At 38.3% G+C, this 13,691-nt stretch overlaps 1 protein-coding gene across 1 annotated transcript; it reads right to left on the reverse strand.

Annotated features, from left to right (window-relative positions):
- Nucleotides 1-459: 459 nt before the first annotated feature.
- Nucleotides 460-2,568, reverse strand: LOC115218011 (ankyrin repeat and KH domain-containing protein 1-like). The gene is made up of 2 exons (XM_029787757.2): nucleotides 2,488-2,568; nucleotides 460-1,609 (listed from the first exon to the last, which is right to left on the reverse strand). Exons 1-2 carry the CDS (start codon nucleotides 2,566-2,568, stop codon nucleotides 632-634), a joined length of 1,059 nt encoding a protein of 352 aa, XP_029643617.2. The 3' UTR covers nucleotides 460-631.
- Between the last annotated feature and the right edge of the window lie 11,123 nt (nucleotides 2,569-13,691).

The following is a 13,691-nucleotide window of genomic DNA, read 5'->3' on the forward strand; positions in this document are numbered from 1 at the left end:
TCACACACACACACACACACACACACAAATAATAATAATAATAAAAATAATAATAATAATTGTGTACAGTGCTCAGGTGCACTACAACTCATCTAAAGTGTATATATAATCAGGTGTAGTTTTGGCGGATTTTGGAAAGCATGAGGGCCTTAAAGGATGCAGTGTCATGGCAGTCAACAACTGACGCAGGCAGTTTATTCCATGCTTCAGCAACTCTGAGCGTGAAAAAATGTTTCCGAAAGTCATGGGAGCTGTGTTGTTTTCTGACTTTGTAGGCATGTCCACGTGTGTTAGACACATGGAGATCAAAAAGGTGTTCAGTGTTGTTGTTGGTGAGGTGGTTGATAACTTTGTGGGTGTTTACCAAGTCCGTCGCCAGATGCCGGAGCTTCAGTGAATCCATGCCCAGGGAAACAAGGTGCTAAGAATATGGTAGGTGTCTGATGGAGGGTATGCGTTTGGTTGCACGTTTCTGGACAGATTCCAGGAGGTCAATGTTCTGAGCAAGATAGGGGTTCCAAACTGATGATGCAAATTCCAAGTGTGGTCGTACCATCTCTCTCTCTCTCTCACTCACGCACACACGTGAACACATCCTAAGTTTTAATTTCAGGATACACGAATATCACTTTTACTTGTGAATAATATGACCTGGTAAACTTGGAACATAACCATTAGCATTCATTGCACCGGAATCTGGATCATTTGGAGGAACAATATTTCCCAAGCCATGTACAGGGACTCTATGCTCAGTGTTAAGATTGACATCTTGATGAGTTGGTTGAGAGTATTCAGGAGCAGAATGCATAAACCTATTTGGAAACTCCAATAGCAGGCTTACTACTGCAGTGTGGCCTCCTTTGGCAGCTTCTATTATCATGGTCGAGCCATCCTTCAACCTGTGTGTGAGGTTAGCACCGCTATTTAATAACAGTTCAACAACTTCAAGGTGGCCTCCCGCACAGGCTAAAGAAAGCACTGTGTGATCATTTGTTGAGGTCTGACGGTTAACATTGGCCCCTTTATTTATTAAAAATTGGACAGTGCATTGATGTCCTGCTCTGGCAGCTTTCATTAAAGGTGTTCTTCCTCCTTCAGATTCATGTTCCAGTTTTGCATTAGCACGAAGGAGGATCTCTGCAACATCCGTGTGTCCATTCTCACAAGCATACGTCAGTGCTGTATCGCCTGTTGCAGTCTGAGCATGAACATTTGCATCATTACCTAAAAGATAACTAACTAAATCCAGATGCCCTTCTTGAGCTGCCTCCATAAGAGGAGTGCTACATCCAAGTTCTATGTCAGCACCAGCTTTGATAAGAAAGTCAGCCACCTCAAGAAATCCACCACAACAGGCCAGAGTTAAAGCTGTCTCTTGTGTTTCTTCAGTTTGGGCATTGATGTCAGCACCATGAGCAAGTAAAAGTGCTACCATTTCTTCATGGCCCTCTCGTGCAGCTTCCATTAGTGGTGTATAACCTTCATCATTAACTTCTTCCAAATTTGCACCTCTTTCAATTAACAAGTTTGCTTGTCCAAATAATTGGACTTGAAAGCCACTGCTCAACAACTCAAATATGGACGTGATACACCTCGACTTTGCAAAAGCCTTTGACAAAGTCGACCATGGTATGATGTGTCACAAGCTCTTAAATCTTGGCATATTTGGAAAACTTGGAGAATGGCTGCATGGCTTTCTGAAAGATAGAAGTCAGCTAGTGGTGGTCAATGGGGCCACCTCCAAAAAAACACAAATAATGAGTGATGTTCCACTGGGCACTGTCCTGGGGGTCTCCGTTATTTATAGTGGCCCTCTCACAGGCTCAGATAGCTATGCTAACAATATAAAAATCTCTCAGAGGATACAGAACCCTGGAGACGTTGTGTATCTGCAACGTGAGTTGGACGCAATATGCAGGTGGGCTGAGGAAAATAACATGCGGTTTAATGCTGGAAATTCCCAAGCCCTGCAATACTAACATAGGTAGCTCAATGAAAAGCAAATAGGATACGCTGGTCCAGGAGGGATTCCAATCCCTGAATCAAGATCAGTGCACGACCCAGGCATCAACATGGGTGCACTTTTCTAAGTTGGCAATAAAATGCAGACGTCTGGCCGGGTGCATCCTTCGAACTTTCAAGACAAAAGACAAAGAAACCATAATGGTCCTCTGGAGGACTTTCGTTTTCAGCTGTCTGGATTACTGCTCTCAAATGTGGTCACCAAACTGTAAAATTAGCAACGAAACATGAGACGATCCAGCGAAGCTACAAAAAGAAAATCGATACAATGTGACGTATCAGCTACTGAGAGAGACTGAAAGTGTCAAGACTCTACTCCCTGGAGTGAAAGCGGGAAAGACATGCAATTATATACATCTGGAAAATACTAGAAAAACTTGTTCCAAGCTTTGGAATTGTCACACAAACAACAGGATGGGGCGCTACTGCATGGTACCAAATGTCCCCACATTGCCATCAGGATACAGAACCAGATACTGCAACTGCTTGGGCTTCAAAGGCCCACAACTCTTCAATATCCTCCCACAAAGCCTGAAAGACCTGCATGGCATAGATACAGGCTTTTTCAAAACAAAACTAGATCCCTTTCTGTTAAGAGTCCCAGATGAACCTACTTGCAGGCATAGCAACGTCAAACTCCATCATCCACAAAATGTCATACATTACAGGAGGTTTAGTGAAATTGTAGCAAAGTAAACAGCGGTACCCTAGCATGGCCGCAGTCCTTGGACTGAGACTTCTATAAGAAAAGAAAAACGTACACACACACACACACACATATATATATATATATATATATATATTATATATATATATATACATATATATATATATACATATATATATATATATACATATATATATATATATATATATATATATATATATATATATACACAGACAGACATGCAGGAAGTAAATAGACACCTTTAATTTTCAAAATTTCTGATCTAAGTGTCTTAATATGTTTTTAGTGGCGTAGAATATTCAATGTAATTATTCTTTTGCATTCCAGGTGCCATTATATTAAACATTTGAGAAGAGTAACCATGCCACGCACAAAAACTTTAGCAGAACTGTCAGATTTTCAAAGATGTCATATTGTTAGGCAATCTTAGGCAGGTCTTAGCCAGCGAAAAATTGCCGAAAATCTTCAGATTCCTCTTGGTTCTGTTAATAGAATTATAGCGCAATTCAAAAGCCAAGGAAAAGAATCAACAGATTTTCGTGCAGACCGACCTGGGCCATCGAAAAGGAAGCTTTGCTGTTTGAAGAGAATTGTGGAAAACGAACCCCGTTCGAAGGCTTCTGACATTGCAAAACATTACTTTCTCATGTGCAACTCGAGATTTCTCAAAAGTGGCTGTCCCCTCATGCACAATCCTTCTTTACCTGCTACGATCAATAGCTATGCCTTCCCATGTGTCAGGAGAGATGTAAGCATCTGTTAAGGAAGCCTTCAGCAAGTCCTTATACCTCTTTTTTGGTTTATGTGGAAGTTGTTATCCTTTAGCTAACTCTCCATAAAAGAGTTGTTTTGGCATCCTTGAATCCTTCATTCTGACCAGATGACCACTCCATCTGAGCCTTTGCTTTAACACAAGAGCTTCTATACTTTCACACCGAGAGCCTTCCAATATTTCAAGAACACTGATGCGGTCCTTCCACTTAATGCCATAGATCCGTCTGAGGCACATCTGATGGAAACGTTCCAGTTGTTTAAGGTGGTATTGATATGTGGCCTACGTCTCACAGGTATAGAGAAGAGAAGTGAGCACACATGCCTTGTGCACCTTTATCTTTGTTTTTCTGCATATGTCTCACCGACTCCAGAGGCGCTTTTCTAGCCTTCCGAAAGCAACACTTGCTTTCCTAATTCTATATGGAATTTCATCATCCACATTGCTATATCTATTAATAGTGCTTCCCAGGTAGACAAACTGATCAACTACATCAAGTCGTTTACCATACATATAGATATTTGGTACACTATACTGCTTACCAGGGGCAGGTTGATGCATGACAACAGTTTTCTTGAGATTCACTGTCAATCCTAAAACAGTGCAAGCATCAGAGAATGCATTCAAAATGTGTTGCATATCAATCTCTGTGTGTGCTACTAGCTCACAATCATCTGCATACAAAAGGTCTCTTATGATAGAGGTAAATATCTTTGTTTTTGCAGCAAGCGCCTGATATTAAATATGCTGCCAGAGGTTCGATAATGGACGTAAACACCGTATCTGCAGTTTCTGAATGCAATACAGAACACCATCGCGAAATATATGGAAAATAGAGTCGGTGCCAGAATATCCCCCTGTTTCACTCCATTTTGTATTGAAATGGGCTCTGACATTTTCCCTCTAACATTCCCCCTACCGTTCATGTCTTCATGAAAAGACCTAACCAAAGTAAGGAATATACATATATGTATGTATATACATACATACATATATATATATATATATATATATATATATATATATACATGTATATATATAGACGTATATACATATACACATATATATCTATATGTATATAAATAGACGTATATACATATATATACACATATATATCTATATGTATATATATATGCATATATATATAGACGTCTATATATATACATATATATATATGTTTAAACATATAAATATATACACACATATATATATACATACATATAATTATATACACTCACACACACACACACACATATATATATATACCTATATACACATATAAACCTGCAAAGGTAATGGCTTTGGTAAAAAGGAAACCAAACCAGTGTTCAAGTTCTATATAATGTGTACTTATATAGGTGACATTGGGACAAGCTGCAGATTTGCTCATCCCAAACCGCATATGAGATGTGCTTGTTCCCCTCGCTTGCGGTCCAGGAAGAACAGCCTCCAACAACACAGCATCAAATCACAAGATACAATGCCATCACCATGGAAGTGTGTAGATGATGCAAGCACTGCTCCTATGAGCAAACAAACTATCGATGCAGTGCAGATATCGGCTTTTTTGGAGGTTGCACAGAAGATAGTTAGGCAGCTGACCTGGCTTCACCGGACATCCAGTATGAGGAACACTCAACAATATCCACGACCACCTCAAACAAGAAAGGATCCGGGTTGGCCACCTCTGTACATGTCAGACCAGTGGCCACTACCGACACCCTACATGTCACACCAGTATTCTTGCTGAACATCAGTGGCCTCGTAACGTCCCAACATCGCAAAACACAGTACCTGAGAGCCATAGTGGCAGGTAATCAAGCAATATATGTGTCACTAACAGAAACACATCTGAATGTGGACATATCAGATGTTGAGATACACATACCAGGGTATGTTGTGTTTCGAATTGACAGGAGAGAAAGGACTCATGGTGAAGTGGCAATGTACACCCGGGAAGATGTCATGCTGTTACACTCAAACTCAGTCTGTGACACTCTGGTGGTACACATTAAACAGATGAAACTAGTGATATATACCGTGTATCGCCCGCCAGATGCTCCAAATCATGGGGATTCATTTGAAGAGAGTCTCCAAGAAATGTGAAAAGTATTAACCAGCCTGGATGACATCCTGCACATACTTTTCTTAGAGAATTTCAATCTTCCTTATGTCAAATGGCCTGAGGGCCACCTCTCAGGTATGTCACTGCATGACCTGAGGCATGCAGAATCTCTGCTCGACCTCACTAACATGCTCTTTATGGAGCAAATGGTACTCTACCCAACAAAGAGAAAAAATGCCCTGGACCTCTGTTTCACAAGCAACACGGTGCTCATCCATAATGCTGGGGTGGAACTGACGATTTTCCCGGACTATAACTTAATAGAACTAACAATGTATGGTCTGCAGAAGACTACAGACGTGCAGGCTACTAGAAGCACCCAACTCCTCTCCAACCTGAATTTTCACAAAGCTGATTGGAAGGGTATTGAGAGTGCATTCACCACTCCACTGGAACACTTAGAAGTAGCTATCATCGCATGATCAACCTTATCAAAGGTCTTATAATTATATAAGTGATTTATACCAGTCTGTATAGTTTGAACATTTAGTGCACCTTGCACTTTACTTCAATAAAGAAATCTACTTCCAAGCCTTTGAACATTTTTTCAACTAATATATCCCTCTTTATTTGTTCTCTACTTATTATTTCTTTACCTTTTTTCTTCCTAGGGTCTACCTTTGACGTCAGATCTACTAACATTTAAAAAAAAAACAAAAAAAACTTAATAGCGTTCTTTTTATCATTTATGCAGTCATCAGAATTGTTATAATGTCCTGATGAGAAGGTTTCATTATTTTGCACCGTTTATTCTTTTGGAATAAAACCAATGTTGTCTTCGAAACATATGTCGAAAGTAAAAGAATTTGAATAACACCTGCGTTCAACTCCATTTATTTATGTATGTATGAAAAAGTTCGTTACAATATCATAAATCAGGAGAAGAGCATACCCTATAAAATATACAGCAGTTGTTTATTTTCGTATGTGTAACGTAATAGCTTTGATGAAAAACCCCATTGGTTTCACACTAGAGCGTGAACTAGACATCTCTTCAGTTTCTCTAAACGATAGCGGTTCTCTACAAAGAATGTTTTTCCAAACACAAGAACGCCGGTGATAGTTCAAGAAATATCCTTCTTAAAAAATTGTGACCAGTCGAGTTGTCTTCTTTTGGCAGAAAGATATATAATTCACATGAACTCAACTCCCATGAGCCAGGATAGAAGGCATGGGGAAGTGTCCACATTTACGGAAATTTTTACTTCTAAATTGGAAAACCTAGCTATCAAGCAAAGGAAGACTACTCGCCCAGCCATAATTTTTTAAGAATATTTCTTGAACTATCACCGGCGTTCTTGTGTTTGAAAAAACATTCTTTGCAGAGAACGGTTAACGTCTAGAGAAACTGAAGAGATGTCTAGTTCACTCTATATATGAAATGAAACCAATGGTTTTTTTCTAAACTATTACGTTACACATACATACATACATATATATATATATAGGCATGTATATATATTTGATTGAATGCCACGCATCCATTTCCAAGTAAGTTTATCTTTATATAATATATATATATATATATGTATGTATGTATGTATGTATGTATGTGTGTGTGTGTGTGAGTATATATATTGCATGGAAAAATGCGAGCAAGAGAAACGATATTCTTAAGATTATAAACCAGGAAAAGCATAAGACAATTTACTACCTGTACTTTTTCAGGTTTATAATATTAAGAATATTATTTCTCATGCTCGCATTTTCCCATGTAATCCATGTTAGTCTATTATGCTAATTAATAATGTGTCAATTAATAATTTAAGATTTTACCTTATTGAAAATTGAATAATAGGCGCAGGAGTGGCAGCTCTGTATTTAAGTAGTGACGTGAAAACTAACGGTTTTTGCGTGTTCTTGAATGGCTTACAAACATCTTCCATGCTGTAATTGTTTTTGTTTCAGCACACGATCTCAGATCAAGTCACTTGCTATGCAAGTACGCTTCCATAATTCTTTTTTAAATCATTGATTTTTTAAAAAATCAATGTTAACAGTGACCCCAGGCTCTCCAATATTTTTATTTCAAAACAGAAAGAACCGGGGGTAGGGAGTGAGATTGCAAAAAATTCATAATTTCTCAAATTTTCTTTTTTATAGCATATAAATGCATTTATGGGGGAAAATATTGAGAAACATCAATACACGCGCGAGTGAAAAAGAAACGAGGAGGGTTGTCTTTGGATGTGCTAGAAAAAACAGCCAAATCACCCTTAAATCACTCACTTTTTCCTCTGAAAATATTAACAATTCTTATTTATTTATTTTTTACCGAAAATGCTCTTCCCGTGGTTTTGATGAGCAAAAAGAAAAGGCCAAAATAGGTCTGGAGTGGGATGATAAGGGAGGGGGTGTAAAAATAAGAGCTCTGAAAACTTTTTCATATAATGATGCCCCCACCATTAACCCCATAATTTTGAAGGCTTGTGGTTTTAAAAAATGGGTAAAATCCCCGAAAAAATTTTCCCCACAAATTTCTTTATCGTAATCTATGCCGTTTGGAAGGGATTTGTATAAATTTTCATTAAGATACCCATCTTCCTGAAAGTTGAGGGGTAAAAGTCAGATTGTGTGGATTTTTCGAAACTCCTCTCTCCACCCGTTCACAAAAATTCTTTCCCATACATTCTGAAGCCCCAACATCTAAGCGGTATTTGTAGAAAGTTTTGTTAAAGAGTATCCATTTTTCTGTGTTATGAGGCAACAAAGTCGGGGGCGTATACATCTGTATTTATACGATCTTTTCATTTCATGTTTATTTCATTCATTGTTTGCAATGTTCTCTCTTCCCTACCTCTCACACACACACACACAGCAAAGTTTACAGAACTAAAATCTCTTTGTTCCTTTGAGGAGAAGGTAAAACTTGACAAATTGCTTCTCCCTCTGTTGTTGGTCTACCGTGTTCTTAAAAAAGAGAGATTATGACTGTGATAAAATAACGAAAGCAATATTTACTAAGGAAGTGAGTACTATTATACAAATAAATAATTAGACGTAAAATATAAAACTATTAGAATTGGGAATCAAATGTGAATATATCAAGGAGCTAGAAGAAAAACGCCCGGAGAGCGGTCTTTCTGCTATTAGATATACTTGTCGTTTCCATAATTTGTAGCTTCTATCCAATGAAAGTTTTTGGCTTGTTGAAAATTTGTATGTCCTGTCTTTCTCATAACTTCATATATTTTTATTGCATGAAAGCTATGCTGCTTGTTTGCTCGAAATGTTGGCCAGTTTTAACTTATGTTCGTCCTCATACAAATATCTTAGATTCTTTGCTTTGTTTCTCACATATCAACCTCCTGGCTATTATCATATTTTTGTGTTGAATGAAAAGTCATGTCCAGATAAGCTCAAATTTGTTTTCGTAATTTTAAAAATTTTGTTTATTCAACAAGATCCGATCCCTATGACGTTAAAGCTACCCTATTACATTGTCTTTAATGTGATTTAGATTAATTCTAGTAAGCTGCTTCATTAGTATAGTATAGCCTGCATGCTTTGTTTCACCACTTTCATCAATACTGTCTCTGTCCTGAAAATATGTATACCTTGTCTTTTTCATTATAATTTGTATATTTCATCCAATGAAAGTTTTTAACTTGTTGAAAATCTGTACATTTTGTCTTTATCATAAATTCGTATTTTCATATCATGAAAGTTATGTGGATTGTTCATGATGTGCCAACCCATTTCCAGCCCCACCGCCTCTACTAAAAATCTTTCTTCCATACCAGAGACTTCTGTCTCCCCACTTTCCTTGAATATATCAGCACCCAGTCACTTGTTAACGACATATGCGCCCATTACCCATTCTTCATCTTCAATCTCATTGTTGTTGTTTAGGTATATATGTCATGTACGCCCATTACTAACTTTTCATCTTCGATCTCAGTGCTGTTGTTTACATCAGACGTCTCTGATACGAAACATAACAAAAGTCAGTGCTGGCTATAATTTCTATAGAAAATCTGTAGAGATAACCTTAACAAGTGATGAAATAACACTGCTAACAGAGTATTGACTTATAAAAACGTTTAATATATTTTGTAGAATATTATGGTTGCTTAACGAAATATGATATCCTTACAGGTCCTTAGCACCCTATCAATGACAGAATTATAGTATACAAGGCATTGTTAATGCCTTTTATATCGGAAATACAAGTTAATTAAGGATACTTGCCAGTTAATTAATTAATCAGTTATTATTTACCTTTGTATAAAGAATGATTGTACACCAACCTTTTTCTGGTTGATGCACCAAGTGTGAAACAAATGAATGATGGTAAATTGAATGCAGATACAAGCTGATATGATGTCTACTGGTAAACGTCTGTGCAAACTTTCTATTTAGGTGCTAAATGCTTCCCTATCTCCCTGTTCACTCTTGCCATGCCTTCCACGTCTTTAGAGTTGATATAGTCAATAAAGGCATATTGAAAGGTACCTGTGGTGAGATTGTTGAGATGCTAGAAGAGAGGTGTATAGATGTGTGTTGCACTCAAGATGGTGAAGAGAAGCCTCAGCCAGGTTCCTCACAGGCAAAGAACAAAATCTTCTATGAAGATAATATGATGGGATAAGCTGATTGAGGTACAAGATAGAGTGCGATAGGATACTTATATTTAGACTAGTTTTTCAAAATAGTACAGCAACTATTATTTCTGCCAATGCTCCTCAACTAGGATTGCTGGATGAACAAAAGGACAACTCATTGAGGGCCACAGCCTAAATAATAACTTGTACAAAATCCCAACCTGATCTAGGGAGATGTGGTGGTTTGGAAAGTGAATTAAGAGTAAAGAAACTGATCTAGAAGAGTTGGGGTAGCAGAGAACTACACCAGGAAGCTAGAAGAGAAACTAGGCAACAGGTATATTTAGCTAAGGGAAAAGCAGAAAGGAAAAAGTTTGCCAATGTTCTGTGGTATAAGACATACCAGATGGCAAGATAGTGTATCAGAGAAAATTGTGATCTTGTTAAAGAGAAGTGTGTTTGGATGGGATAGTGTACACTTGCAGTTAGTGATTCTGTCAAAAAAGAATCATGGAAATGTCACTATGAAAGGCTGCGAAATGTGGAGAATGCATGGCAGAAGGAGAGTTTACTCAATGTGGACCCAACAAAGGGACCAGCTGAGTTGCCAGCAGCATGATAAATAAAGCAATTTAGGATATGAAAACAGAAATCTCCTGACCTATCAGCAATTAATGCCAAGATACTTAAAATATGCTTATATAATGAATTAGATTGTCCAACGACTGGTGTGGCAGCATTACAGTTAGCTGCTACAAAGGTAAAGGAGATACCTTAGATAGAAGTAATTACAGAGGTATCAAATTGCTGGACCAGATCATGTAAGTTATAGACAGGGTCATAACTCAAGGAAGAGAGTTAACCTAGAAAAGATGCAGTTTAGTTTTGTACCAGGGAGATGCAACTGCAGGAGAAACACTTAGTGAAAAGTAAATCATTGGCATCTGGTAACATGGAGAAAGCCTTTGACAGGATCCCTCACTCCTTCATCTGGTGGCTGCTGTGAAAGCTAGTAGATAAGTAGTTGGTGAGAGCTGTTCAAGTTAGCACAGGGATGCTGTCAGTAAGGGGAAAGCTAACAATTAGAAAAAAACAAATTTAGTCCTCCAGGCCATAATAGAGGAATTTAAAACCAGCTGCCCATGGAAGCGCCTCTGTGCTGATGACCTTGTTCTATTAGTTGAATCTCTAGTAGAATTAGAGAAGAAATTTCAGATGTGAAAGCAAGGCCTTGATTCAAAGTTAATTTAGCAAAGACCAAAGTACTAGTTAGTGGGAGAGCAGACAAATTACTAATCTCTTGAAGGAAATGCCTCTGCTTGATATGTAGAAATTCCATACAGTGTACCTAGTGCAAGCTTTGGACACATAAGAAGTGCAGTGGAATCACAAGAAGGTTAACAAAGAGAGTAGTCTTTGTGTGTGGTAGATGTACAGGTACTAAGAACATAGAGGAAAAAGATTTCCTCAAATTTCCAGGGGGGGGGGGTCCTTAGAAGTGGTAGATATCATCTGTTACCTAGGTGACCAAATTAGCTGTAGAGGAGCATGCTATGAAAATGTAATTGCCAGAATAAGAACCAGTTGGGAAAAGTTCAGAGAGCTATTACCTTTGTTGGTCACAAAGGGCCTCTTCCTCACAGTGATAGACAGATTGTACAATGCTTGTGTACAAATGGCTATGCTATGTTGTAGTGAAATGAGGGCTGTAACTTCAGAAGACATATGAAGGCTTGAAAGAAATGAAGCCGGCATGCTCTACTGGATGTGCAATGCCAGTGTGCATTATGACAAAGCTTAAATGTTTTAAGAGAAAGATTGTGTGCAAGAGAGAAAATTGTGTTGTTATGGTCATGTGATGCATATAGATGTAGACAGCTGCATAAAGAAATGCCGATTGCTAGAAGGAGAAGATGCAAGAAATAATGAGTAACGGTCTTCAAATATTGATCTTCACAAAGAGAACAAAGGACCAAGGCAATTAGCAATTTGCTGTGCTTGAGAAGACCCATCCAGCTAAGTAAAATCAAGACCATAAAGGAATGTCGTTTATGTCTACCACCATCCTGCAATCTATCCCTGACAAACCTCTCTCCCACATTCCATCTTATCAATACCACCCCTTCAAATCACCTTTGCTCTTCACTTGCTACATTCCCCTTCCCTCTATCTCACACTCACCCTTGCAAATCTACCTGCACAAAGTATGTCCCTGTTGAATCTCTTTTCCACAACAAATCTTCCTAATATTCCCTCCCCTACATGTATCCACTCATTACATTCTCCATCCTCCATCTCCTACTCTTGCAATTCCTGGTCCACTTCACTACATACACCTCCCTGTAACTTGAATGTATGCCCTGTTACATCTTCACTATCTGATTTCTTTCCCCTACTGCAAGATACCTATTTCTTTCCTGAAATATTACTCTCTACCACTCCCAGTTCAGGGGATCTTATCTTGCAAATTATTTGGTAACCTCACTGCTGTTGGTGTCATGTAAAAAGCACCCATTACATTCTGTAAAGTCGTTGATGTTAGGAAGGGCGTCCACCTGTAGAACTTATGCCAAAGAAGACTGGAGAGATTGGTGCTGGCTTCTGATTTGCCAACATCTGTCAAACCATCCAAACCATGCCAGCATGGAAAATGGCTGCTAAGTGGTGATGATGCATACATATGTATCTGTGTAAGTATGTACATAAGTATGCATGTATGTATACATGCATATAACATCATAATTATCTTTTACTAGTTTCAGTTCAAGAGCTGTAGCTATACTGGGACATTACTTTAACTTTGCTACACTTGAAACCATCTCTATGTGGCATTTGGTGAATGATGGAGTTTGATGATGCTGCCCTCATTTGCTTTTCCTGCTGCGAAGTAGGTTCAGATTTGTTTTAAAGACTCCTACATCCACCGGATTCAGGTCTCTCAGGCGTTTTAGGAGGATATTGAAGAGCTGTGGGTCCTTGAATCCCAAGTTGAAGCACTTTTTCATCTTGTATCTTGATGGCGATGTTGGGACCTTTGGCACTTTGTAATGGAGGCCTGTTCAGATGCTTGTGTAACTTTCAATGTCAAAGTTTGATACAAGTCCTTCCAGGATTTTCCAGAGATATATCTGAGCATATCTTTCCTGCCTTCATTCTAGGGAGTAGAGTCTAAACTGTTTCAACCTTTCCCAGTAGCTGATATGTTGCATTGAGATGTTCTTCTATGTGTGGCTTTGGTGGATTGCTACAAGTGCTGTCATTAATTTTACACTGTGTGGTGACCAGAGTTGGGACCAGTAGCCTAAGCAGCTGAGGACATATGTCCTCCAGAGGACCATCATGGTTTTTCAGCTCTCTCGTTCTCAAAGTTTTAATGTATGTTCTGTCCTAATAAAAACTGTTTTACATTAATCTGATGGGTTACTCTATACTTTTGTAGAGTACAAGTTTACTAGTTTTAAACAAATATTATTGAGTGACTTCAAAGTTTCAGCCAGTCAAGCATGAGTATGTATGTGTGTGTGTGTGTGTGTGTGAGAG

Source organism: Octopus sinensis, linkage group LG12 (genome assembly GCF_006345805.1).
Source record: "Octopus sinensis linkage group LG12, ASM634580v1, whole genome shotgun sequence".
NCBI classification, from domain to species: domain Eukaryota; kingdom Metazoa; phylum Mollusca; class Cephalopoda; order Octopoda; family Octopodidae; genus Octopus; species Octopus sinensis.

What these genes read in the sequence shown, in the direction of transcription:
- LOC115218011 (XM_029787757.2), bottom strand. Translation starts at nt 2,568, where the DNA reads ATGCAGGTCTTTCAGGCTTTGTGGGAGGATATTGAAGAGTTGTGGGCC. An exon ending in CAGTTGCAGTATCTGGTTCT is followed by an intron (nt 1,610 to 2,487) that starts GTATCCTGATGG and finishes ACTTTGTCAAAG; the next exon opens with GCTTTTGCAAAGTCGAGGTG.